Raw genomic sequence first — 27,931 nt, forward strand, 5'->3', positions numbered from 1 at the left:
AGAAAATATCCTGCTATGTGTAGCATTGTAACAGTTCAGTATAAGGACTGAGATACCATTTCAAGTTTCAGCTCTCTTGGAACTCTTAATATCAGTGTATGATTTTTGTCTGTCAGCATAAAACTTCTGCTGGCTGCAGATGACTGTAAATAACAAAAATAGTAGCGCTTAAGTCGTAGAAGGCAGTGTGGGCAAGGAGCCCATGAACAACTGTAAATACAACAGCATCTCTGAAAGGAGAGTAAAAGGGGCAATTTGCTAAAGAGTAACCATCAAAATAAAGTCAAGCAGCACAGTCAGAAATTATAACTCATCCTGTAGGGTAGAATTGTATTTCTGGCAGAGTTCTGTCATGGGGATTAGCCAGGAGAGTTCAAAGCCTTCACATCTCTTCCTGGTTGTTAGTATGAAGTCAAGCAGCACACCATACCTTATGGGATCCTCCACTACCTATGTCAAGAAATGGTCATCAAAGCTTTCAGGGAACCTCCCGGACTGTCTGTGCTTTGCTGCGTTGTTTCTCCAGCAGCTCTCAGGGTAGTTAAACCCCCCCCCCCACAAGAACCAGGTCTTTTGGCTTTGAGGCTGCTTTGAGCTGCCTGTAGAGTCACAGAAATGTTAGGGAACCTCTGGAGATCATCCACTCCAACCCCCAAGGAGAGCTCACCTACTTCCTCCTCCTGGAGGCTGGGACTGTGACATCACAGTGGTGCTGGGGTTGGGGAGGCCATGCCCTGCGCTGGACACCAGTGGGACCAGGGAATAGGACGACCTGCTTGGCCTGGAAGACGCAAAGCCACCCACAGCTCCCCTCACCATCAGGGTGCCATGGGACAGTGTCACAGAGAGAGCAGTACTGCAGGCCCACAGCCCCAGAGCCAGGGGCAGCACTTGAGCAAGTGACACCCCAGCCACCTCCGGGGAGAGCAGGCTGGGGACAGGGGCACAGCAGGGCATCCTGGGGCTAGGCAGTGCAGCTGGGACGTGGGGGTGAAGCTCGGCAGGTCAGGGAATGCCATGTCAGGGGCCCCAAGCTCAGCGAGGGAGAGGCAGACAGGTCAGGATCTTCTCCCCCTCCCTGCCTGCCCAGTGGGGCCTGTGGGCTCCAGCGGGGCTCTCCTCACGGAGCAGGTGGCAGCTGCCACCACCGGCCACCACAATGGGCACCAGCGCTCGGTTGACGCTGCGCTGCTCAGGAAAGCCAAGCGCCGTGTGGAGAAGGCCATTAAGGTGAGGAGCCTGATTTCACCCCCCTCAAAACGCCATGCACTTGTATTTGGGCATTTCTGGCTCAGGAGAGCTGAGCTGGAGGGACCAGGGTGGGGCAGGCTGAGCTCTCTGGTCTCTGTACAGGAGAAGAAGATCTTCGCGGTGCGGGGCCCCTACCCCGTTATCCGCTCCCTGCTGCGGGCTCGGGGCTGGGTGGAGAGGAAGCTCCCCCGCGAGGGCGGACGGCTGAAGCAGCAGCTTGGCGGCCAAAAGAAACAGCAGCCGGAGACAGAGCCAAGTGATGATGGTGATGAGCAGGGGGAGGCAGTGCTGAACCCACGTGGTGGGGCACAGCCTTCCCTGGGGACCACAGAGCCCCTGCACTACCCATGGCCACGCAATGAGGAGGTGGAGGAAGAAAAGGAAGAGGAAGATGAAGATTATGAGGACTCCGATGAAATCCATGACCTCATGGTTAGCTGATAGGGCTGGGGCTGAGCTCTGCCTCAGCCCCCCACACCCTTCCCCTCGGAGCTCTAGGTGCAGGGCACAGCCTGGGACAAGGGACAAGAATGGGATGAGGGCTCCCTGTCCCACTCTGTCCCACTTCCCTCCCACAGTCCTACTTGGTGAGGGACCAGGTGCCAAACTTCCTGTGGACCATCCGCCTTAGCTCCATTGACCAGGAGCTGCTGCAGAGGATCGAGGTGGTGAACCGCTATCACTGGGTGCACGCCCTCAGCACCAAGGTGGGAGCCTGGAAGCCTTGGAGAGGGGCAACACAAGGAACGGGGGTGTCCAGCAAGGATTGACAACCTTCTCTAAACAGGAGGGGCTGTGCCTCAGCCTGCAAAACCTGCCCTGGTTCGAGCAAGCCGACCCCAACACCTTTTTCCCCCGGTGCTACCGGCTGGGGACCACGGAGGAGCGGGAAGCTTTCATTGGTGAGCTTGAGGCTGTTGCCGTCCTGCTCCCCCTCGTGCTCCCCGTGCCATGCAGGACTGGTTGGGGATGATGTCTCCCTCTTGCAGAGGATTTCCGCCTGACGGCAGCTCGCAGCCTGCTCAAACTGGCTCTGAAGAAGGCTGGAGACAGGCTGGTGGGGATGGAGCAGCCCCCAAAATCCAACAAGGGGCCAGGTTAGTGCATGGAGCTGGGTCAGGAAGATAACAAGGAGTTCTGGGCTAGGGATGTGTCTAGGGGCTGAGCTGCTCCTGGCTGTGGCTTGGGATCCCCTACATCCTCCTTATGGTTACAGCCCACATTATAGCCCACCTTATGGGTGTTCTGCCCCCTGCCCCATCCCCGTGTACCCATGGCCATCCCACAGGGAGGCTCTGTGCTTTGACCCCAAGGCTGGCAAAGGAGCCACATCTCTCACCCCGTGCCACCCACAGAAGGACCAGGGTCCTCCTTCTCCTCTCCCTCCCGGCTGGCAGAGGAGGCCCTGGAGGTCTGCGAGCAGCACCTGGGTGTCCTGGAGCACCAAGACATCGACAGGAAGACCCCGTCGCCCTGCAGGACGTGCATTGACTGGAACTGCTTCCTGCAGGATTACTACCGAGCAGCACAGTGAGTGCTGAGCGGGATGGGGGTCGTGGAGGGCACCATGGTGGGGCTGGTGCTGAGCCCCCCGCTGTCCCCACACAGTGAGGGGGCCGGGTTGGCGCTGAGCGGGGCGCAGCGGGAGCGGTGCCAGGACCTGCTGCGGCGCCTGGCGGAGCAGCTGCCGCAGTTCAGCGTAGAGGGCGATCTCAACATCTGGATCCTCAAGCCCAGCGCCAAATCCCGAGGCAGGGGTAAGGCTGGGGGAAGCATGGGGCATACACAGGCTCCCCGCTAAGGAGGGGCCTCACCACCGCTGTGTTCCTCAGGGATCGTCTGCGCGACGCGGCTGGAGGAGGTGCTGCAGCAGGCGCGGGGCTGCACGACCCCCTCGGCGCGGGTGTGCGAGTGGGTGGTGCAGAAGTACGTGGAGCGGCCGCTCACCATCTTCGGCACCAAATTCGACATCCGGCAGTGGTTCCTGGTGACTGATGGGAATCCCCTGACCGTCTGGTTCTACCAAGACTGCTACCTGCGCTTCTGCTCCCAGCCCTTCTCCCTGCGCCACCTGGAGCAGTGAGTGTCCCCCACCCCATCTCCCCACACGGCGGCACCCTGGCACCCACTGACCCAGCCCCGCTCTCCCCGCCCCAGTTCCAGGCACCTCTGCAACGTCTCCGTCCAGAAGCAGTACAAGGCGTCACCTCACCAGGACCCCCGCGTGCCCCCAAGCAGGGTCTGGTCCAGCCGGCAGTTCCAGGCATACCTGGCACGGCTGGGGCGGGCGGATGCTTGGCATCAGGTGATGGTGCCCGGCATGAAGGCAGCGATACTGAACTCTCTGCGCTGCGCCCAGGACCACATGAGCCTCCGCAAGGGCAGCTTTGAGCTCTTTGGGGCCGACTTTCTCGTGGGGGAGGACTGCCAGCCCTGGCTGCTGGAGATCAACTCCTGCCCCACCATGAGCCCCTCCTCGGCCGTGACCCGACGGCTCTGTGCCAACGTCCAGCGGGACACGCTGCGCCTCGTGCTCGACCGCAAGGACGACCCCAGCTGTCCCACTGGCGCCTTTGAGCTCATCTACAAGGAGGTAGGCTGGGGGGCTCGGGGGGCAGGCACCCCCCAGGCACCACAAGCCCCCGCTCCCTGCTCTGTCTCCCTGCAGGCAGCTGCGCCCCCGCGTCCGGCTGTGGGGATAAATCTGATGGTCGAAGGCTGTTCCCTGAAGAAACCCCGGCCAGCAAAGCGTCGATTACAGGAAAAGCCCCCCACCAGTACAGCCAGTGTCCCCCAGCTCCCCGTGTCCTCAGAGGGCAGAGCCACACAGGCGCCCCAGCTGAGAGTGCCACAGCGGAAGCTGCCTCCTCTGAGGCAACAGAGCAGCTGCTGCAAGCCCAGCTCTGGCCCTGCAGCACCGCCACAGCCCCTAGACTGTGCTGCTGGGAGCCAGGAGCTGCCATGGCTCCTTCACCTGGTTGTGCAGCCTCAGGAAGCTGAGCCCCAGAAAGCTGCTCAGCCCCAGGAAGCTCAGCCCCAGGCAGTTCTGCCCCCAGTCAGTTGCCATGCCCTGGATCGGGTGCCTGTGCCACCGCCCCAGGGAGCCCCCAGCAGCCCCTGGCAACCCCCGGACTGTTCTGCCGGGAGCCAGGGGCTGCCAGGGCTCAATCACCCGCTTGGGCAGCCCCAGGCAGCTCTGCCCCCAATCAGTAGCCATCCCCTGGATGGGGTGCTTCTGCCACCTCTCCGGGGAGCCCCGGGCTGCTCTGCCAGGAGCCAGGAGCTGCCGTGGCTCCTTCACCTGGTCGGGCAGCCCGAGGACGCTCAGCCCCAGGAAGCTCCGCCCCAGGCTGCTTGGCCCCAGGCAGCTCTGCCGCCCATCAGGGGCTGTCTCCTGGCTAAGGCGCCTGTGCCACCGCCCCGGGGAGCGCCCAGGAGCCCCTGGCGACCCCCGGGCTCTGCTCCCTCCTTCCGTCCTGCCAGACCACTGCATCCACCTCTGCTGGAACAGAGCATGTCAGCTCGCAACAGGACACAGAAGAACTGGGACACAGAGACATCCCCACGAGGGGACAGCCCCCTCCCCGCCCTTGCTGGGGAAACACTGCAGCACCCGGCTCCCTCCCACCCCAATGAGACCCCACTGCTGCGTCACGGGAACCGCCTCAACCCGCACACGGGCCTTAATACACTGCTGTGACAAGGAGCCTGGCGTAACCTTCTGTGTGCGGGAGGTGTGGGCATAGCTGGGACTGCCCGCGGGATGGGGGCGTGGGCAAGAACTGGGGCTGCCCGAACAGACAGGCAGGACCCTGTGGCTCCCCAGTGCTTGTACCCACCAGGCCTGTGCCTGCTCCTGCTCCCTGAGGCCTCTCTGGGCTGAGCAGTCGCGATTGTGGCATGATTTGTGTGTGATGGACACATGTCAGTTGTGTGATCAGCGTGTGCCAAGTGCACAATACATCAGCTACAGAAAAGCTCTTGTGTTTCTGGCAGAGTTCTGGTGTGGGGATTAGCTGGGAGAGCTCTCTGCTCTTAGAGCCAGTTCCTCAGCTCTCCTCGCTGCAAGTACCATGGAGTTCTCTGCACTTGGGAACTCCTGCTGCATTAAGGTACAGACCATTTTCTGCTGGCTATGTTCACCAGGGCAGCTGTGAGCAGGTGGAAGAGAACTGGAATGCACAGGGAACAGGCCAACTTGGGCAGCAGCATGGGCTGTCTCCTGCTTGGAAAACATTTTTGCATGACTAGTCAACTCATTCAGGTGCTCATTCAGTAGCCCAGAGGCAGAATTGGAGCAAACAGAGGGGCTTGTCTGGAGTCAAGAAGCATCTTTCAAGGCTGTCCTCAAGGGTGGCAGTGAGGATGTGTTTAGAGACTCTCCCTTGTGCATCAGAAGTGGAGTAGGAGTCTGTTACATGAAGCAACAATAGCAGCAAAGGAAGATTTTAGGGATGTGAAAGCAGATATCACAAGGATATCGAGAGATAAAGCTGCAGAACTTAAAACAGGTGCCAGCAGAAGGAAGGATGTTGAACAAAAGCTGGAAGCAAGCTGTGAGAGAAGGAAAGAGACTGTGCTAATGGACTGGTTATGGAAAAGCTGAATGATCATGTGGTGGATGGTTTTAAAGGGTACCAAGGGATAGTCAGACAGAGAGAGACGTTGGTAATAGAGAGCAAAGCTCCACTCTCCTGAGTGAGAGATCCTTCTGGGAAGCTGAATCAGTTGTGTGTCAGAAAATGTACCGAGAACAAGGAAATTTGCAGGTAGGAGTTCAAACAGATTATGACTCTGACTCAATCTCTTGAGATGGGTAACACAAGTGAAAAATAAATCAAAGGAAGAAACCAAAGCAGAAAGGTTAAACAGACAAACAGCAGCAATGCTGAAAGGCAAAGGAAAGATGAACTCTGCACATGTACACAACCTAAGGCTGGAGGAGCTGTATGCTACTTTTGGTTCACCATCAGGCTGTAATCTGACCTTAGTCACCCTTTGTGATTTGCTTTGAAGTTCAAGACATTTGTGAAGCCTTCAAGTATTGTTTCAAACTAACACAAGTACCTCAGGCTGGCTGCTCTTACCACTCCAGAGTGCTTCACATACCTCTCCACTGCAGAGCCCAGGCAATTCCAGTGCTCATCCCCCATTCCCTGCACGTGCTGTTCTAAGTTCCCTTGCAAAACACATGAAATTAGTCAGGGCTGGGAATTGCTGGTGTAGATACTGTTAGCACACATTTATCAGCTCAAAACTCAGTTCTTTAGCTCTGGAGTGTGGTTCAAAGGCTCCTTGTTATGTGGGAATTTTCAGTGCTGATTAGGAGACTCTTAAAGTCATCAGATACCACAGGGCAGGGCTGTAACTGGGCACCAAGAGATATTTGATGGACAAGATGTCAAAGAATGATCAACTGCTTCAGGCCTGTCTTGTACTGGTTTTATTTGTTTTTTTTAAAAGACACCCCCACACTGTGCTCCTGTTGGAGCTCCCGCTGGATTCATACACATGTAATTCCCCACTTCATTCGCGTCCCCACCCCAGCAGCCCTCACATATCTACCCAAAGTGGAAACATGCCCAATGAGTCCCTTTGTGCAGTTCCCCTGTTCCCAAGAGTTCTCTAAGCCACTCTGGAGTTTCCCCAGCTTGCCTCTGCTGTCACTGTTCAAGGAGGAAGAAGACATGATCGGAGTTATGTCATGCTAAGCAAACAGTACATCAAATCATCACTTTGATATGACAACAGCTTAGATAAAGGGCACAAAATAGCACATATGACAAAAATTCCTCTCACCTCTGTACTCGGATTATCTTACAGGCTTCCTACAACCAGTGCATGTATTTTTTCCAATTTACCATATATTTCATTAAATACACATTTATGACTGAAATGTATGAATGTGCTTTTTCTTTCCTATTTTAAACACATTTACCATTCAATTGTTTTTTTTCTGGAAGGCAAATTGCAACACAAATATTGTTCTGCTGTCAGCAATCTGTACTCATATGCTAATGCAAAACAGACAAAAATTCCACAAAGTGGAATTCTTGGGCTGCTGTAAGTGCAGTGGAGGTAATTAATACAGTTACAGTTGTATTAATGTAGCCTTTGAATGGCTCCTGAATAGCCCAGCTTATCAACTGTTTGAGGCTGAACCCCAGGAAATTTAATTTAGCTTTACTACTGCCACAAATCCCCTGCCATGGCTCCAAGGAACGTCTCATTTGTAATAACAAATCAGGGAAGATTTTTAGATGGAGGAATTATATTGGCTTTAAAGGGCTGGAGGATCTCCTCATCCCCAAGTAAGGACTTCACTTCCTATCCCCCAAATGAACTTGACTGAGGCAAGGCTAAATCATTGGTATGTTGGTGTTATAAGCCTTGGAGACCTCCTGGAAGAAACAAAACAAAACAAAAACAACAAACAAACAAAAAAAATGAAATAAAATAACAGAGTGTTTGCTGAGTGTGATCTCACAGAAGGAATAAGGTGAGTAAATCTTCTCCTACCAGCAGTGCCTGTACAGCCCAACAGCTCTTCTCCTGTTGCACAGGGCTCACAATTCAGCTCCTACCTGGTGACTAACGACAACAAAAGAAGCCTGGCACGTCACAGGGAACTGCTGTTGAGCTGTACAACCATTACAGAGGGACCAACAGGAATATTCTCATGAGCCAGAAGGAGCTTCAAATTACCTATTAATTCTGGATGTCTGTCAGCAGTTGTTATCTGATGGGCCAGAGTGACCTGGCATCCACTACGGAGGAAAAGAAGAAATCAAATATAACCATTACTTAAAAGAAATAGCTCAAGAATCATTTCATCATGACTTTCATCCCCTTGTGCCTTTTAGCCCCCCTTCACAGTCCTGGTTCCTCCTGGCAGCACTCTCCTCTCACCTTGCTAGAGCTGCTTGTCCCTGTTCTTCCTACACCATTTTCTCTTGTCCCAGCTGAGGGGGCCACACTGGTGAAGGTGCAGGACCCCCCCTTTCCCAGTTGAACTGGCTGGGAATTGCCAAGAGCTGGGGGCATCCCTTCCCAGCCTGCTCATTCAGTGGTTTCTTGTCATCACCATGTGACTGTTAAAGCTTTCCTGGGTGAAGAGGCTTTAATTTATCTGTAAACAAGGAATATCCACCTTCTGACAGTCAAGCCTCTGTGTACTGACAGGCACCATCCGTGTTTGAAATGCTGATTTGCATCTTTTTATAAGTGAATTTGCTGAGGCCAGGCTCCTCACCTCATGCAGTGTGCTTGCAGTGTGGGAGGGAGCTTTTCCTGAATATAAAAAATATTCAGTGAAAATGAATTTCAGAGATGCATGTTGCTTTGCTTACAGAAACCAATTCTAAAGCGAGCCTTGAGCAGCCACAGCAAGATCTGCTGGGGGAATAGTAAAAAAAAAGTTGAAATAAGGTCCTTTTAAATAAAATTTTGATGGGTTTCGTGATCAAAACTTTAAAGCTGACCATTTTCCTTCAAGCTCCTGGTAAGAATGTAAATAATAATATATATATAAAAAGAAAACAAGAAACTCCATCCTTAATATCTCTGTTCTAACAGGCTTTTAAGAATTATCATCAATAGTTTTCACTAAAATTAAAACAGCAAATCCGTGGGCTTTTGGCAGTTCTGTTTTCTTGACTCTATTTGCATGCTCATGCAGTCAGGGAAGACAAACAATTGCTCACAACATGTCTGACCCATCACCATGCAGCACCTGAATATTAACTACTGCCTGTTTACAGGGAGTGTTTGCAGTGGTCTCAGGGGCTTGGGAGAGGTTGGATCACTCCAAGGGATGACTGAGCCCTCAGTTGAAGGGTGGGTTTGTGTGTGATGCCACAGTGATGAGCTCTTTTTGGTTTGGTTGTGGTGCTCACTGGGGAGCCTTGGTGTGCCATTACACATGTGCTGGAAGACGGGCAAAGCAAGATCTCTCCTGGAACCTTAGATTTAAAAACCTGCCTGAATCTTCAAAAGAGTTTTTTGAGATGTCACTTAAGCACCATTCAACCCCACGTGCCTCCCAGTCTATCAGAGCAGGTCATTTATCTCACACTGTACCTTGGGGCCTGGCTTGGTACCACGTACCAAATGTGCCTCAGAGACTCTCCAGAGCCCTGTGTTCAGTTTATCTTCAGCCACTGACATTTTCAGTCTGAAACTCAGCTACAGCAAGAAACTGTGGTAAAGATGGTGCTGAGCTCACTCTTTGTAGGGAGGTCCAGATCTAGGGTCTGCTTGTGAATTTTGTGTTAAACAGGCAGTAGAAAAAAAATTTGGACCATTCCAACAAGCTTTAGCACCACGTCTAATCACCTGCCTTTCCTTCATGCTTCCACGGGCTGCCTGGTCCCTCCCCACACATTCTTGTCTCATCAGGAGCACTGCAAAGGCCTCCTCAAAGCTTGGGGAAAGGAGGAGGAAGGATGGCACCCTGATAAACACCATCATGGCACAGAGAGGTAAAACCACCGTTCTCCTTTCTTTTGTAGTAAAAAAAGCCACATAATTCAAAAAGGCCTTTGCTACAGCAGCTGAGACATCAGTACTATTTCACTGGGTTTTCTGCCCAGGGTCCTGACAACAGTCAGAAATTTACCTGGAAGCAATAAACTAAGCAAAGACAAACAAACAAAAAAAATAGTACAAGTGAAAGGCACAATTGAAAGTCACATCCGAACAGGCAAGACACAGTGCCAAAGAAGTCAGCAGCCTGGGGGATATTTTAGGCTGTTTAATTTTTCAAATATATGCCAAATATCTACCTGCAAGTCCTTAGCAGGCAGCTTTGTTTCAGTGAGAGGTTCACTTCAAAGAAAAGCAAATGTTGGTGCCTTCCTTCTGCTGGAGCTTCTAATAATAACAAGTTAGAATTATTTCAGTTAATAGTAATAATTACAATACAAATGATTGGGTCCCTAATAATCCTGTTTTGGGAGATCATGGAACAGGAAATATCTTTCCCCATCCATAAAGCTGAATTACTTGAGGAAAGCCCCCGTGTTTGTGGCAGCAGGCAGCCAGTGGAGTGGGACTGGAGGAATCTCTACTCAGCCCCTTCACTTTGGTGTCTGGTAAAATTGGGCTGGAACCTGGAGTGGGAGTGGGCTCACACCATGGCTTCGCTGGTTTATGACCCACAGCCTTTAATTGTGGAGGGGAAGGTATGAAGAGAGCAAGGGGGGCAGAGGAAAAGCTGCTGGTGATGTCAGAGGTGGGAAGACACGTCTGCTGGCAAAGGGGAGCAAAGGTCTGCTCCTGGGGGCTGAGGGCACGGTGGTGATGATGGCAGGAGCAGGGAAAGGGGCGGTTTGCCGACGCACCATGAAGAAAAGTCGCTGTCAGGGGAAAGATCCCTCCATGAGGCTTTTGCCTGGGCTGAGCAAGAGGGACCAAGCATTTTGCATGCTCTATTTTCCTCGCAGCCCAGAGCAAGACTTGGGGCACAGATGTCAATCTGAACGGCTTTTCGCCTTCCTCGCAAATGTTTATCCGCTACATTTTCCTTCTGCCAGCCAGCTGACAGGTCCTGGTGCAAGGCACAGGCCAGAAGGACAGAAATCTGTTTGCATTCCTCCCAGAGCAGCAGCGGTGCAGAGCCGAGCTCTTGGCACTTCTCAGCCGGCGAGGGACCAGGGGGACGCACACCCACCTCTGCCCCCACCTACCACCCGCAGGTCACTCACTCCTACATAGAGGAGGAATATTTTCCTCCCCACTTCTGGCCACTGCTGCCGGATTTTCGCAGAAATGTTTTCTTCCAATCTCTGCTGCCCTCTGGTGATGCAAAAGCCTTGCGATGAGCCAAAGCCTCATTTTTTTTTCTGCAAAATCTCGTCCTCGTTAAAACACCAGCGTAATCACAGCCTGTGGTTTCCTCCTTTGCCCCCAGCACAAACTCCAAAGCCATAAGGCCACTCTGGGAAAGATTTCTTGTCCAGCACCACAATTATTTAGGAGTTAATAAGCATCCTTATTACCTCACATCAGGTAAATACTTGTTTAATCAATCTACAGACTTTAACGTTAATTAAAAAAACCAAAAACAAACAAAAAACCCCCAAACTGGTAAGATGAGGGTTAAAGGCTCTGGCTTGTAACTGGGTTCCTGCACTTAGGATTTTCCACTTGAATTTCTCTCTGCACCAGGAGTCTTTCTGGGAAACTTAGCCCTGACCCATCCACTGATGATTACAACCCCAGATTTAGATCAGGCATCTATTTTCCATCAGATTCCCATCTATGTCCTGTCTATTCCCCAGTAACCCAGGGAAGAGGCTGCCTCTTGCAGGATCTGGGCCAGACCCTGTGTGGGGCTCTGGGGGAAGAGTAGAGGGGAAAATATTTTCTAACCCCTGCCTGATGTGCTTTCCAAATAAGTTAAGAAAAAAGCTGCCTTTTTTATTGAGATAAGTGCTGTGACAAGCAAGCAGGGATGGAGTCAGACTGCTGCATGTTATAACAAGCAGTATTTTCTCCCAAGCTCTGCTGTTCCCATCACCTGCTGTAAAACAAATCTCTAAAACAGTCTCTGCTTCTCCTGCATGTGCAGAGACCCGTTGAGAGGAGAGGAAAAACCCATTAGGCAGGCTTCTGGCTGAAGAGGCAGACCTGCATCGAGCCTGCTCCTCTGCTGCCTCTCAGCATCCTCCTGGCCAATCTCCACGGGCCAGCGCTGCTCAGCGGGGCCCTGAGGGAAATGCTTCCCTAAAGCACCCACCAGAGAGCTGAAAATCGCCAGCAGGCTATTCCCATGCTGATTCTCCAGGTCACGGGAGGGAGGCAATGCAGCCCTGCAGATAACACACCGACCCAGAAATCCAGACCCTTTTTTTCTCTGCTGCATCTCCAGGAACGATCGCTTCATTCCTCGACGCTTGAATTTCCGCCTCCGCAAAGTGAGGGCATCGTCTCCACTGTAAAGCAGCGTGAGAGCTGTTGGTAACAAGATTTATGATTATTGAGGAGTTATTTAGTACAGTTTTTAGATCCTGTTCCATTGATTTTGCTTCGCAGACTCCATGGCTCCTGCTGCTATTACCGGCTAACTAACACCGACCCTCCGGTAGCTGCTGGACCTTGTGTTTCTGGAGGAGGATCCTGGCAATCAGAGCTGCACAGAGAGAGGAGCATCAGCCATGATCACCAGAGGATTTACAGTCGAAATTAGATCTTGAATATAACCTTCTTTCTTTCTTTTTGTACTATCCCCTTGGACCAGTGCTTGCAACAAGCAAAAACACAACTCCCAGTGCCATATTTAACTCATGCGATGCCTAAGAGGATGAAACACCTTTCTCCAACCAGCTTTGTGAAAAGCAACAGGTGATGGGAGCCCCTAGAGCAGGTCATTCCTCATCAGTCCTGCTGCTTCTGTGACTTGTGGCCAGTTCAACACCCCTCAAAAGCTCTGCTGCCCTGTGCTGCTCTGCAGTCCCCAGGGAAGGGCTGATGGGTTGTGCATGGGAGGGTTTCTCTGAGCTCATGCATGTTTTGATCCTTAACGAGTCATTTTAATCATCTGTGCTGCAGGGCAAAGAGAGTTGTTTTGTCCAGGTTTATGGCATTTAAGTTCAGGTGAGGAGGTGGGTCAATAGCAGGTGGATACACCTTCTGCCTCTGAGATTTTGTTAGGTTGCATTATTCGGATAGCAACAAGCAATTTTCCCCCTTCAGTAAAATCTATACCATTTGTTTCAGTTGGATTAATAAAAAACAGTTTTAAAAAAGCAAGCCAATGTGCCAGCAGCAGACTGCTTGAACATGCTTTGTGTGTGCACATTTCTGAACACATGAAGGACAAGAGCCTGAGTCACTGAAGAGGAAGGTCCTGGGAAGCCCAGATCAACATCACACTGCTCAGCAGCATTTCTGCTTTGTTTATGCCATTGTCAGTTGGCCAAAGTCACAAACCCAAGTATCCTTTCAAGTAGCTGAACTGCCAGTTTGTGGTCCAGTATGAAACAGCACAAATTCAGGGTCAGCACTGCCTGTGCTTCGCCTCCCTGGTCCCCTATAGCTGAACTAAGCTGGTTAGGCTGGGAGGTAATGCTGCAGGATTTCCTAATCCCAGCAGAGCCACCAAGCCACCCCCAAACACATCATCCTACCCTCCAGTTGCTTTGAAATCCAAATCCAATCGCAAACAGGAGCTCAGTGCTCCACTTCCAGACCTAAGGGCTGGGTTTCCATTCAAACCCATTTGTTTTACTCCAAATCCCATTCACAAAGTGCCACTGGACAGACAGTGTCTGCAGACAGGAGACATGAAAGCGCCCTCGCCGTGGGGGGAGTTCTGCACACTGGAGCATCTCAGCAGTAGTGCTGGGCCCTTTGCCCCTCAGGATGCAAATAATCATCACTGAACTGCAGTGACAGATTTGGAATTTCATGTCCTGAGAAAAAACGGTCAGTTCTTAACAGGTAATCAAAGTTCCTCTTTAATAAAGCAGCACAAAACATTTTATGTCTCCCAGCTAGTGCCCCGTGTAACTGAAGTTCAGGTGAACTCATTGACAAAAAAACACCCATCTTATCTAATGTTTATTGACCAGGTTTTAAAAGCAGTAGGCTGCTGCAGGAATTCTCCTGAGAGCTCCCTGCTGCTGCGCTGCTGGGGGACAGCTCCACATTTTGGCTCACTCTGCTCTGCCGGCACTCGGAGAGCGCCTTCACAGCCTCCCATCTCTCCACGGGGAGATCAGAGCTCTCCAGCTTTCCACCATCCACTTCCATCCCTTACAGTGAGGGTGGCTGAAAGCTCAGTGTGAGCCAGCCTGCCTTGAAACAACCAGAAGGGCTCGGCTTATCACAGCTGAAACACAATCCTCTGCCTTCCTCGTTAGGGCGCTGCGCTAATTAATATATCAGAAGGGTCTGTCGGGAGCACATGCTGATTAACCACGAGCCCAGTGGAGAGGGGCTGGGTGGAACTGTGATGCTGGAGCTGGTTTCTTTATTCAACTCCAGATTTCTTTGCCTCCCTACAGCAGCAGCTTTCTGCCTGCACTTCTCTAAGGCTCTCTGTCACAGCCCCAGGCATCACAACAGCTTTGATTTCTTAAAGACAGATGCAAACTATATTTGTGCTGAATTATTTTTACCCATAAATACCACAGATGTGAAGACAGTACAAAAAGTGAGAGTGTCTTAACAAAACCAACCCGCCACCCTCAGCCCCAGCATTTCAAGATACTTTTGAATAATCTGGCAATTTTAGGTCAATCAAAAGGCTTCCTTTCTGAAGGATCCCTTTCTGAATTTCTTAGTGTAGTTGGATGACAAAAGAACAGTGGCCTCTCTCCTACTGTAATTTTTACTGGAGAAGAGTCTCAGTTTCTGCTACCTGCTTTTATCCTTTTTTTGGCATTGCTTTATCCCTCCTGCCCACTGAGCCTGCCTTGTTTCACCTCTTTTCTCCATCCCTCTCCCAGGCTGCACCTCTGGCTTTCCCTTCCAAGCACAGGCAACCTTTCTGATTTTCCTCTCTGCTCTAAGCAGTGTTTCCGCTACATCACTTCCAGCGCCTTATGCTTCTCCCTCTTGCATCTGCCTCTTCCTCCCCACGGTTGTCTTCTTTTTTGGCCGTGCTTTCACTAAAACAGGCAGCCAGTTGGTATTCCCACACTGGAGGAAGCGCTCAGCGCAGCCCTTGGGTACAGTTTTGAATTCCCATTGCTCACAGTCAGTCTCCTTCAGTTACCCAAAAGGGAGCTCAGGAGATAAGTTTTCAGCTGCAGCTCACAGGAGTCCTCAGGGGTGTTCTCTATTTCTGTCAATAGCTCCTCTTCTGCTACCACCACATACCTGAGATCATACATCCTAATATTTTTCCATGGGAAAAGACAAGTCAGCCAGAACCTGGTGATTTTCAAAAAGAGATCACTGATTATCTCACAGTTGCAACCAGGAATGCCTCGAGGAAACTTGTACCTCTGAGTGCACCAGGGCACACGCAGAGATCTGTCTCATTGGCAGGATTACAATCTGCACTCGTGCTGCCAAAATGCAAATGCCACTGTGGGCCAGCTGAAAGCACACCAGTAACTCCAACCCTTTAAATAATCCACATGTGTGACTGACTGGTGCTGCCCATTTTGTACGTTTTAATGGGAGTCCGTAAGGTTCACACCTCCAGATGAGACCAGCAGGATGTACCTGGAGTTGTGTCAACACCAACCTACAGGTTTTGCAGGGACTGTTGGTGCACTGAAGGAAGCAGGTTTAACAATCACCACCACGCTCTATTCCTGAAAAGTTAAACACTGCATACTGCATTTCCTTTGGTGGGTTTAACAGCTCTGACCTTTACAGCTCCACAGAGCATTGGGAGGCAGGGAAGGGAAAGCATGGAGAGCAACAGTGTGCCAGTGCTACACCCATTTTGCCCTAAGCAGCTCCTCTCTCCTGCTCTGGGTTTGACCATGCTCTGCAGACGTGAGGAATCACAATGCTGCAAAGGCCAAATCCCAGGGCTGTACCGCCAAGGGTAGTGGAGAAATCAGTACAGAGTGAAATGACCAGGCTTTCTGCTTCCAAGGAAGCTCAGTACTTCCTCCTTGGCAGAGGTGGTGGTTCCCCAAAATCTGTGGTCCCCCAGGACTGGACCAGCTCCATTGTGGAGCTCAAAGCTGGTCAGATTTGGCCCCTCCTGCTCTCACTTGCTGGCATTGCCAAGTTCTGTCTCTGCTCTGTCCCCACCATGAGACACGCAGGTCTGGGAGCTCAAGTGACCCCCACAACCAGCACAGTGCAGCTGAGCAGCTGGAGTGCACATATCCCAGAGTAGGGAAAATGGCACACAAGGACTTGGCAAGCCACAAAAGCACAGTAACTGTAGCTGGAAATGGCAACACTCCCTTCCAAGGGAAAGATATATGCCATGTGCATTTATCAGAGCCCTGGATCTCTATTCTTCTGTACTAACACCCTTTCCAGCATGTGCTATAAAGTAAACATTACCATAGAGCAAGATGCATCTTTGCAATCACCACCCATATGCCCGAGCTTCACCTCCCTTTAGGGAAGGTGTGATCCAAAGGATGACAAAGATAACAGACATCTCAAAACTGCCTGGGTTAGATCAGGCTCTGTTTGCCCAACTACATATCATAAAAGGGTATAAAGAAAATCCCTTCTCAAGATTGGCTGCAAGCTTCCATATACATAATCTACATTTACATATACGTATGTAAGCTTAATATATATGTAAACTACATTTACATACAAACATATGTTAAAGCCTTTGGTAAGGTTGAATGATCCCTAAAGGCTGAGCTACTTGAATTTCTCAAGATAAGACTTAGGCACTTAATTCTATTCGCTGCACTAGGGATGATAAACCTCAGATATTTATATGAAAAAGCTCGTATTTTTCAATAGTTGAAATTCCTAAGGCCTTAATCAAGTTAGAGGGATTTAAAAGGTAGATCAAGATCTGCATCACATGGGAAATAGAATTGATTTTTTTCTAACTGCCTACAGTAATGATTTTAAAAGGAAAGAAAAATCCTACCATTTCAGCAGACTTCTCCAAGTCCACACAAGGCACACTCTGGCAGCCAGGTGCCACCCTTCTGGTTTCCAAGCATTCTGTGGCATTCCAAGGCATCACTGCAGAAAGCAGATGTATTTTTATGGTAATCATTTTAACACCTTTGACATTGTTTTGCAACTACCTTGGATCCCATTACACTTCACAAAGCTGCAGAGAGAGGTGAGAGCTGACAAGTCTAAATTTAAGGAGTAGAGGAGACCTGGCTCACTGCTGGCACTGCCACTGGCTCCCTGCAGGAGTGGGTAAATCACCTGGTGTGTCTATGCAGCATCTCAGCCTTGTCCAGGAGCCCTTCTCCCTGAAGCCATGTGTTCCAGGAGAAGAATTCAGGGAGCAGGTCAGAATAAGAACATTGGTGGCATCCATGCACATCTCCAACACACACAGTTTGGCACTGAGTCTGCACTTGCCTTCCCTGACCATGCAAGGGGCTATGGGTGGTCAGGGCTGATAGAAGATCAGCATGACAATATGTTGTGTGGGCAGGCAAAACCTAAACCTTGTGCCTTGCTTCAGGTAACTGCTTCTAAATAATAGTGAAAACTAACCTGTCAAAACAAACAAGTGGCCTTTTCAACCAAAATTAAGAAAACTGGGGGTATTTTTAGTTTCTGCTCCAAGTATTCTACATTTATTTCTAATGGCAAATGAGGAAGGGGGGAGATGATAGAGGTACCTGGGTTTTGACAAATTGTATTTAATTTTCAGGGATCCATATGCTGTTTGGTGGGCTCTGAAAACGTGTTGCTACTGAAAGTGGAAACATTTTGAGGACCATTTTTAAAAGACTGTGATAAATCTTGAGATGCCCTTCCTCTGGCCCTGCACTCAGCTGGGACAATCCCCGGCTGTCTGTGACCACCTCCAGCTTTATGCTGGCCCACGAGAGCTGTGGACCATCAATCTGCAAGCAGCCACAAGAGCCTCCGGATCAATGGATGTCTCAAGGGCCACATTTGTATTTGACAAATCCTCTGCTTATGAAATCCATGTATTACGGTGTTTCTTTCCTATGCTACAAGCATTAATCAGAGAGGCCTTTCTGGAGGGAGGAAAGTGATGGTGATTTGAGGGTAACATCTGCAATGTGATGTTGCTGCTAATATTTCTGCACTGTGACTTCTGCCACATCCAATATCAGGAGTGCTCCTTGGAGACTGACTCCTGCAAAGCCATCTGCTTGTGCAGGTGATACCTCATGCACCTTGGAGAAAACAAGCAGAAATCCACCATAGCTCCCCTTCCCCACTGTCTGACAGTCCAGAGCCAATAAAGGCTAAGCCAAGCTAAGGAATTAAATATGCTGGAAGACCAAAGCCCTCACTCCCCTGAAGCAGAAGGTAAATATCTCCAGTATTTACAGTACCAAAGTTATATTGGAGAACGCTCCCACAGAGACACTGACTCAAAGGGAAGTGTTGCCAGGGTTTTGGCTAACACACGGATTGAAGTCCCAGCTGCAAAGCCATGTCCTGAGGACAGGAGGGCCTGGGGCAGCCAGGGTCACGCAGCCCCCCAGCAGCCTGGCTGAGAAGCAGCAGAGCATTACTAAGAGCCAGGGGGAGATAAAAGAGAAGGGTAAAAATCAAAATACTCAAACTCTATTTTGTCATTAGTAGAAAAAAATTAAAGTACTACCATTTTGTCCTTAATATGACTAAGGACAAGGTTATAGTTTGGGGGTACACCCCTGCTCTGTAGACCCCACCTCTGCCAAATCCCTCATATGGCAATAGCCCCGAGGCACGAGGCTTTGCCACCCCAGCACAGGGGTTTCCTTGGGAACATCAGCAGCTCTGCTCCAGATATAGGGTGAGGTCTGGTTCACACTCACACTTCCCTTGCTGCTGGGAGGCCAGGCCTTTCCCACGTCTTGGCTGAACATTGGACCTGGCAGCAGGAAAAATCTGAGACTGAACTGATGCTACTGGTAACTGAGGGGAAAGCAAGTATTTTCTTCTCACTAGTTATATCCTCAGTCCTCTGCTACCATGTTTTGCTGTTGCCTTAGGCCCTCTGATGGCTTAAACCCCCATGGGCTACCATGGAGCTGCAGGCACTTACCGCAACATCAGCTCAGTATTTCCCAGAGTGCTCTTGACTCAGTCTCAGGGTGCAGCACAAGGCAGACAGAAGCTGACAAGCCCAGATTTGCAAGCTGCTTTCCCTGGGAAGCTTTTCCTAAACTGTGTGATTCCTCAATCTCTTCAAATAATCAAATTTCAGGAGGAAAGCGAGAAAGAAATTCCTTAAGGGATTCACTTTGTTTCTGGGGAAATCAAAGATGGTAAGGCATCAACAAGACAAATATCCTTGATGTTAGCACAGAGCGCTGCTTTGCACGCAACAACCTTTCCATAACACACTGATTCCATCCCCAGTGATTCACAAGGAGCAACTGAGGATGTGCAGCCCTGTCCTAAGGCTAACATGTTTTCAGTTGGTTGCTTCACTGCAGTCCTCCAAAAATCCTCCATCTGCTGATCTCAACAGGTCCATCATCCTCTATGTAGGAAGTGCCAATTTGTGCCAGCACCAATTCTGCATTTTCTGGATCTTGGCCTTGGAAGATGCACAGGACAGTGCATTTCCACAGGACAGTCTCACCAGTGAACCAGGGGAGTTTCCCCACTAAAACCTGAGAGCAGCAACAAGCCCCAAACTCTGGTTGTAGTCCCAGTTCCCCATACTGGAGCAGAGAGCAATCCCTTCTTCATCCCCTTTTGCCCTGGATGGTGCTGGTTGCAGGAGTAGGGCTGCAGGGTGGTCCTCAGAGCAGTCACCAGAGTGGCATTCCTGTCATTGTGACAGAGAATTAAAGGAAAAGTATCCAGTTTTATTCTGATGTAAAACCAGAATAGGTCTAGAACTTCTTGACCCATTTCACTCCCCAGACCCATTCCAGCACTTTCAGCCTGACTTTGAGAGCTGGAATCCAGCTCAACCCATCTCCAATATCCTTCATTTTTTATGGTTTCTAATCATCTCCCAGCTACCAGATCATCCCACATTGGATGGAAACCAATGGATTCCTTAACATACACAGGCACTCCCACATAGGCTCTGTCTTCTCCTTCTGCTACTCAGCACATCTGGTCAGCAAATGAGCCCTTTGAGTTTCCCTGTTTGGTGTGAAAGCATTTGATTTGTGCCTCATTTTGCTGTAGAACTGAACGTAGGTGCTTTCTCATTGCCAACCACCCCCTCAGCCTTCCCAAGGGGATACTCGTGTCCCCTGAGCTTGCTCTGATCAGTGAATCCTCAGATGCCAGCAGCAGTCTGAGCATTTATCACTAATAACATGATTTCCTAGGGCTTGGAGAGGGAAGGTAACCCAGACCACTATATGAATAAACACAGATCTGAAATGATGAATCAGAAAAGCATGCGCTCATTAAATATGTCAGATCTCACTGTAACAACCTCCTTTAAATCAAAAAATCAACTCTTGGAGTCTCTGCCCGGCCTTTCTCTCCATGTATGGAGAACCAAAGAGCCTACAATTACAGACCAGGTCTGGATTCAGAGAAACTGAAGAATTTGTCCTAAAAGGAGCAGCTTTTATGATCTCCAGTTATATTTTAGCCTGAAGTAATTGGCCCAGAGCTGGCTGCCCACCAAGACTGCTGCTGTGTCTGAACCTTTCCCAGGCTGCACATGCACATCATGCAGATGGAAATGCTGAGGGGATTGAGGCTGCAGCAAAAGTAGAAATTTTGCACTGCTTGAAACTCATTGAACTTACAATAACTTCCCCAAAGCAAGCAGACTGCAGCTAAAACCATTCATCTCCCTTGCTCTCCCATAAGTATAACAATTAATAGCCGTACTTGATTTTTTTTTAATTGCTCCCAATCTGAAACTCCACTTTCCAAATTCCAGCCCAGATAGAACTTCCACTGCTGAGTAATGAACCCTGAAATTGGACAGTGAGACATGTGACTGCACTAGAAACAATGGCACTGCCTTGACTCAAAGGGGACAGGATCACAGCTTATAAATATCTTCAAGGTGACAGTACATGAGAAAGCTGGCAATTATTCATAATTTTAACAGATAGTTGGAGACAGAGAACTCACTTACAGGTAGTAAGGGAGAAAAATATCTACACCTGGGGGAAGTTCTTAGCAGGAAAGCTGTAAAGCTGGGAAGAGCTCAGCAATGAGAGAAACTCTGCCCAGCTCAGGTATGGTACCTCACTCTTGGGCCTGTTTTCCCCCACTCAGCTGATATAAAGGATGCTCATGGACAATCAGGTTGAATCCCTCATGGCTGCACCACAGCTCAGACTTATAACCCAGCAGGGCTAAAGAACAAAAGAAGAGAAGGTCACAAACTGCCCAAGTGTTGTCACAAATACCATTAACTTTGTTCACCTTCTGACTAAAAGTACCCCAGACAAACAAAAAACAGCGGCCGTTACCCAACTCCATGGTTTCCCCAGACACAAAATGGTGGCCATTCCCCCACTCCATGGTTTCCCCAGACACAAAAGGGCAGCCATTCCCCCACTCCATGGTTTCACCAGACACAAAATGGCAGCCATTCCCCCCTCCATGGTTTCACCAGACACAAAATGGCGGTCGTTCTCCCACTCCACATCCCATTGTTTCCCCAGACACAAAATGGTGTCTGTTCCCCCACTCCACACCCCATGATTTCCCCAGACAAACAAATGCGACCAATAAAGGTTTGTTGTTTCTCCTCGATGTAGAACAGTGAAACATGTCTCCAGCACACAGAGAAACTGAAGGTGTTGGAGACTAAGGGTGCACGGCTGCTGCTAATTTCTTAAATCAGTCAAGTAAACAGCAACCCAATTTGCCATTACATTTGCAGGCTGAAGGAAGAATATAAAAATAAGGGGACTGACTTTGGGACGAGGGTTATCAGACACTTCCTTGGTAAGCTCTGCAATGCCTCACTGCTGCTGTTGGACATTCTGACCTATGCAAATCTTCAGCACATTTGTCTTTGGATCTGTGCTCGCACACAAACACGTGACCCACGCTTACGTGTGTTGCAGGAGTTGTGAAGTGCTGGCACCTCCCAGCCTCTGGGAAAACATTAGAAAAGATCACATTTCCTTTTCGTGACTTAACAGGTTCCTTGTATTTGTTTGCAGCTTCTCCACTTTGCAGCTGCAACACAACAGCCTTCGGCAGCAGCACAAGAGCCTCCGGGCCCAGTTCAAATCCATGACTTCCTTCAAAATTTTCCACGGCAATGCTTCCCGCTGTCAGTTTGTGTCTGCGTCCCCGTCATGATGCAATGGGCAGTAGAGAATGGCTGGGGCAATATTTCCAGCCGCCCTCGGCTTTCCAAGCAGCTTTGAGACTGCTTATTTCAGTACTGCTTCAATGTTTCTCTCCTGTTTGAGAGTCGCAGCACACGATGCTCTACTTTGGCTAATTAATTTTTAAAGAAGCTGGGTATATTAATGCAAATTCTATTAGCGATGCCTCTTGGCAGCCCGTGTATTAAATACAATGCCAGTAGCATGACAACTCTTGACAGTCTCCACAGTGGTAAATTACATATATTATTATTTTATGCCCCTTTTAATGATTTTAAGACACATCCTTAAAATAAACCAGAATTGTTAGTATGCTTGTACTAAAGCACAAAAATATTCCTTCTTATTTTAGCAAAGCGTATGTTCCTATTAGAGCTGGAGATGCCAGATAAAGACTGGCACACACCATGTGTGGTGTGAAGTGGTGGAGCTGTGTTGCTTGCAGAGGGATTGCAGAGGCTGATATCAAGGGAGGCTCTGACTTGCTATTCCTTTGGAGCCATAAATTGATATTCCACATTGGATGATTATCATCAAGGGACAATCACAATATTTGATAGCAAGCCCAACTGCCCTGCAAACTGTTTTGATGATAAGAGTTCCTAAATCTCTGCTGGTGTGATGGCCACTAGAGAGGGACAAAAAAAGAGGCTTTGCAAGTGCAAATCCCTGCTTGGGAGAGTTTATAATGCAAAGTTCAGTGGCAGCACTGTCTGTGTTGGATTCAGCCCTTTCCACGATGAAGGAGAAGAATCTGCTGACAGGTTATATTCCATAGCAAATAAGTTGTGCTGACTGCTCACGATCCAGCAGGAGTTGGACACAGGAAGGGTACTGTGCAGGATCCAAGCAAAGCTGGATCTTGCCCAACATGAGGTATTACAGAGAGAAAAGAAACTAGACAGGGCCAGCACAGAAGTGAAGGGAACCTTTCCAGGGCCATCTTGGTGGGACTAGCAGGACTGAAAGCCTGGGATGGGACAATCAGCAAGAAAAGAAAAGAAAGGAAGGGGGGTAAACAAGCAGTCCTGGAACAGACAGGAACACAGCTGATCTCACAGGGATCAGATATGAAAGACCCTTTAACCTGCAGGGTCACATTAGATCCTGGAGTGTGAACAGGCTGGCAAAAACAGCCCTGTAGCCACAAAACTCACTGTTAAAACTCTCTGCTCTCATGTACCCGGCCCAGGTATTCAGCAGTTCACTGTTCTGCTAGTCCAGAAAGCAAGTAAAGCTAATCAGAAGGTCTCAGCCCCTGCCATCGTGGGTGTCAAATACAATGCCACACAATGGGACAGATGGATTTCTAGTTCCTTCCTACCTTTATTTATTTTTATTTTAAAGCAGCACATTGAAGACATGGAAACTTAACAGTTAAGCAAGGCTGCACAGGTAACCTGAACTCAGTGCTCTCAACATAACAAAACTTTGAGTTGGCCAGTTGCACTCCTGTCTCTGTTAGGGCTCCCTGCTTTACTTCACTGTGCAGGAGGAGCAGCGTGGCAGGAGCTGATGTTCTGCTCCAGCAAACACTGTTTGCCATCTCCTACCTTCGACTCTGCAACCTTGGCATCCTTCAAATGAAAGGGGCAGATCCACTGATAAGGTCAGGCTGCTCTCTGCCCCCAGGTATTTACTGCTGCTCAGGCGAGTTCACCTGGGTAGGCTCCACAGCAGAAGGGAAAAGGTGCTGCCTGACAAAACCCGGTCAGAAGACATTGAGTGCCCTTGTGGAAATAATTTGTGACTGGATAGTATTTTGCCTGTGTTGGGAGCCAGCAAGGTAAAATAGGTCAGTTCAGTTTTGTGGCTGAGTCCTACTACAGACGGAACCTGAAGATGTTGCTGCCTGCAGCCATTTTGGGTTTTGCATATAGTATTTTCACCTTCCTCTGCAGTATCTCAGCTGTGACGAGTTACATCTGAAAACATCACAATGCACACTTTAAGAAGGGTCTTTTCAGACCCTTATTTTGATCAACTAAAGGCTTAAAGCAGCTTGGGGGTAGTGGCAGCTAAGGAAAGGTTGGGGAAGGTGCACGAGCACCATTCATCACTTAGAGTTTATGAGTGGCTCTCCCAATTTCTTTTAGCCTCACTCCCAAATTTGGTAAACGCAGATACTTTTTTTTCCCAAGGTCAAAAGTCTTGTTCAGCCCCAAACAGCTTTTCTCACGTCCTTCCTCACCCGTGCCTTCATTCCTCCAGAAAACAGACGGAAGGGAGCAGATAAAAAAAAGCATTGGCACAGCTCTGCCTTGGACTACCATATGCTCCTCTGAATCTCCTCTTGTCCTCTGAATAACCAATTTCTGCTCTCTGCTCTTTCACATGCAGTGATCAAATTGCTGGAAGAAAATATTCATACTTTTCTCAGCCACATGGTTTTACATTTCAAACACCAGCACCCTGGTCCTTCCTTCACCCTGCTGGCACTCAAACAGACCGTGTTTCTTTCCCTTACTCACTGAGATTTGGTTGGTGGCGAAGAGAGACTTTGGCAAAACATCCTATTCCGAAGCACATGGCACATATGAGAGATCAGTGGCAATCATCCCATCCATAATGTCAGAATCTAAAGAGAGATTTAATCTCATGATATTTGAAGACTTCACAAGAACAAGTTTCCTTTTTTTATTTCGACTTTGGGATTTCCTGTAACGGAAATAACAATCCTCAAATTATCCTTTCCTGTTGGAAGGAAAGTTTTGCTGTACAAAACACACAGCAATGGCTCAAAGCAGTTCTTACCTCCTGGGAACAAAAGGTCACCACAAGAAAAAGTGCAAGAAGCAGAACTTGCACATCACAAGGATCAAATGTAGGTCAGCGCTGGCATGCTTTGAATATTTTTTTCCTCTGCACTGAACAAAGAGGTTAATTCCACCCCAGGCCAGACCACTGTGAGGGAGAGTGGCTCTCCTCCACCTCTCTGCTCCTCCCTAGGCTGCAGTTCAAACCAGTCCCAAGAACCTGCAGTCAGCAGGGTAACAAAATTGTTGAAAAGATCTCAGTCTAAAACCACTCTCACACATTAACTGGAGCTTAACTGGGACACCAGAGCTGATTACAACTCACACATTACCCAGCAAGATGCTGCAGGTATCAATTCCCCACAGGTCCCAGCAAAGCCAGCTCTAACATCAGTCCAGTGAACTGGCCTTCTGCAGACTTTGTCCCATTCCTGTGATGAACCTAAGCTTTTGGCCCTGCAGCAAGAGACCTCAGGGACTCACCAAAGGCATCTTCTTTATCTCCGTATAGAGAGATTAAGGGTTTAGCAACTGCAGTCAGGAATGCTTGCCAACAGCCCATCCACAAAGCCCAAGAAGTAGGGGAAAAGCATCTATCAGCACTGAAGTAAGCCAGTGTCAACTCTGATTTGCTAAAAAGCAGGTGAGCCTTGAAGCCTTGGAAGTGGCGTATGGGGAGAGTCATCAAGGAGTCTGATCCAATCCTCCAGTCTCTGAAAGCATCTCATACAAAGAGCACAGCAAACTGCAGCTCCAATGGTGCAAGGAAAAGCAATTTGTTCTTGAGCAAAAGGCGAGGGGGGGGGAAAAGACTCCTGTAAAATACTGGAGGGGGAGGGAAAGAACATAAGACTTCAACAAGCCCAGCCTTAAATCCTAAGAGAGTTACAGGAAACTGCTTGGAAATGAGAGAAAAGGCAAAAGCAGCTTTCCTGGATGCCAGATGTGACTTCAGGGCAGGAAGAGCTGTGATTATCCAAGAAAGAGTGGATTTTGCTTTGGAGGGACAGATCTAAGGGCAAACCAATCCAGCTTGATGTGAAATCTTGCCCTACCATCGGTTCCATCTTGCAGGTGTCCCAAATCCTCCCTGCAGTTAACCTTGGTGCCAGTCTCTCCAGGGGGTATGAGTCTGTTGCTGCCAGACCTCAGCAGGTGTGAAAATCTCCACACACCTCATATTCATCACTAGAGATGATACAAGGGGCAGAGAGAAGAAGCAGCTTACTCTTCAGATCGAAACTTGAGTGTGTGAGGGCAGAATTTTCTCGGAACTTATAAAATGATCAAATTTAGAACAGGACTCACGTAAAACCAAGTGAACTTTGGGCAGTATGCATCACGCATCAGCAGGCTGTTTTACAAGGTGCCTCGCCCTAGCATTTCATGCACTTCAGAAGTTGTGTTGGCATGTGTCTGCCACCAGCCACCCTGCAAGGCCACTGCCTTTCCCTGCTCCTCCTGGACTCCCTTGATGGCTCTCACACCACATATGAACCATGGACAATGGTGACTCAATACAGCAGCAGAACCACTCACTCCCCAAGTGCCGATGGCCAGAGAGGGAAAACTTGGTGGCATTAGACCCCTCTTCCAGTTGCTTTGGATTTACTGCATCAAGGAAGACAAGATTCCTCATTCTGCCAGTGCTCTTTTTGCTCAGTCCTCACTGAGCCTTCCCCAGTGTCTGTCAGCAGACAAGGAAATGTTTCTTGAGGTGCAGCTTACAGATTACTGCACAAAAATAGTTTATTTGCTTACAGTGCCGGGGATGCAGCATTAGGGATGCTCTCAAGTCACTTGAAGCATAGTATGACTACAATACAATCCACTGGAGCAGAAAGCCTGGAAGGGGGAAGGGAGACCAAGGGGAAAAAAAAAAATATTCAGGCTGTCTTGAATGCTATAAGCTTTGCTTTTTTTCCTCCTTTCCTAATGTGACACAGTAAGTTGCACAGGAGCACAGAGTAACAAATGGTTCCTGCAGGGATCACTTTATTAATGAAGTATTGATAAAGGCAAAATCTGAAATGCCTAAATAATAAATGCTTCTTTGCATTTGTAGCACAACCTTAAGCTCAAAGATCTTTCGTGTCTTAGTCACTTGCAAAATGGCTTTTCAGGAAGGTTCTAGATATTCTGTGAAAGCCCAGATCATCACGAATTAGGGCTGCCTACATCATAAAATTATGCTCATCAACTGAGTCAGCACTGGAACAAGATTAGCAGTAACAACACTTGATAGACAATAACAAGACAAATTTAAGGTACTCCAAAAAGTTTATTACAGTGTAGATGCACTATGCAGTGGTTGTCACCGGAAAAATTACTACAGTGTGGAGCTAATAGCTAATTTTCCGAAATGTTTTGCAGCAACTTTGAACACTCAAATGAAAAGTGGGTGTTGTGAAAGTGAAAGCATTCTGAGCCAAATTTTGCTCTTAGATGTGCTGTTATTGCAGCTCCTAATGAGATTTGGTCTTCTAGGCAAGATTCAGAGCAGTAGCATGCAATTTTTTTTTTTTTTTTAACTGAAATAATATTGATTTAGAACTTGGTGGAGGAGTCTACTTATATACAGTTCTACAAATTTTAATTTTTTTTTTTTTACACCTGTATCTTTGCAGCTGCCAAGCTTTCATAAAATAAAACCAAGGTTAAATTGAGCAGTAGCTCCTTCCCTAAGTGACTCACTGCATCTCTCTCTCCTGCACTTGCCATTCAGCCTCCTTTCTCCAAGGCTGTGCTTTGGTAGTGTTTTACTCCAATTTTAGCCATATCCTACATGACCACCGAGAATCAGTTCCCCAGACTTCCCCTGGCAGAGCTAAATATGTTTGTGCTATAGGAAAAAACAACACCATATGGCAGTTGTTTGATCTCTAAGCAGAAGCTGGTTTTTTGAAAACTGATGAGCTCCACCTGTCTAGAAAGTTGCCTTTCCCTCCCAGACACTGCCAAACTTATTTGCACACTGCACATGTCCCCAGCATCCAGGATAAGGAAACTGTGGAGAACTGTTCTGGACTGTCACCAGTTCCTGATTACACAAAC

At 48.8% G+C, this 27,931-nt stretch overlaps 2 protein-coding genes across 5 annotated transcripts in view; one reads left to right on the plus strand and one right to left on the minus strand.

Moving 5' to 3' along the window:
• PAK5 (p21 (RAC1) activated kinase 5) overlaps positions 1-21,276 on the minus strand; it is a 198,780-nt gene extending 177,504 nt beyond the window's left edge. Inside the window, exons 1-2 of one of the 2 annotated variants that reach the window (XM_027653870.1) lie at positions 21,202-21,276; positions 16,784-16,881 (exon numbers count right to left, since the gene is read on the minus strand). The gene's annotated coding sequence lies outside the window, so the exon portion shown is untranslated. Of the gene's footprint in view, positions 1-450; positions 639-16,783; positions 16,882-21,201 lie in introns of those variants that run through there. The other variant, XM_027653871.1, reaches the window with a different exon arrangement.
• LOC113952128 (tubulin monoglycylase TTLL3-like) lies at positions 724-7,099 on the plus strand. Of its 3 annotated transcripts, none has more exons than XM_027653862.1 (10): positions 724-1,230; positions 1,354-1,683; positions 1,830-1,958; positions 2,039-2,153; positions 2,241-2,348; positions 2,607-2,781; positions 2,860-3,008; positions 3,084-3,330; positions 3,409-3,844; positions 3,920-7,099. In XM_027653862.1, exons 1-10 carry the CDS (start codon positions 1,018-1,020, stop codon positions 4,949-4,951), a joined length of 2,934 nt encoding a protein of 977 aa, XP_027509663.1. In that variant the 5' UTR covers positions 724-1,017; the 3' UTR covers positions 4,952-7,099. The 3 variants fall into 3 exon arrangements, with proteins under 3 accessions (XP_027509663.1, XP_027509664.1, XP_027509665.1); XM_027653863.1 differs by having other exon boundaries at positions 2,649-2,781; XM_027653864.1 differs by having other exon boundaries at positions 4,735-4,960.
• Positions 21,277-27,931: the final 6,655 nt, after the last annotated feature.

Source organism: Corapipo altera, unplaced genomic scaffold (genome assembly GCF_003945725.1).
Source record: "Corapipo altera isolate COAL_440 unplaced genomic scaffold, ASM394572v1 70, whole genome shotgun sequence".
In the NCBI taxonomy this organism is placed as follows: Eukaryota; Metazoa; Chordata; class Aves; order Passeriformes; family Pipridae; genus Corapipo; species Corapipo altera.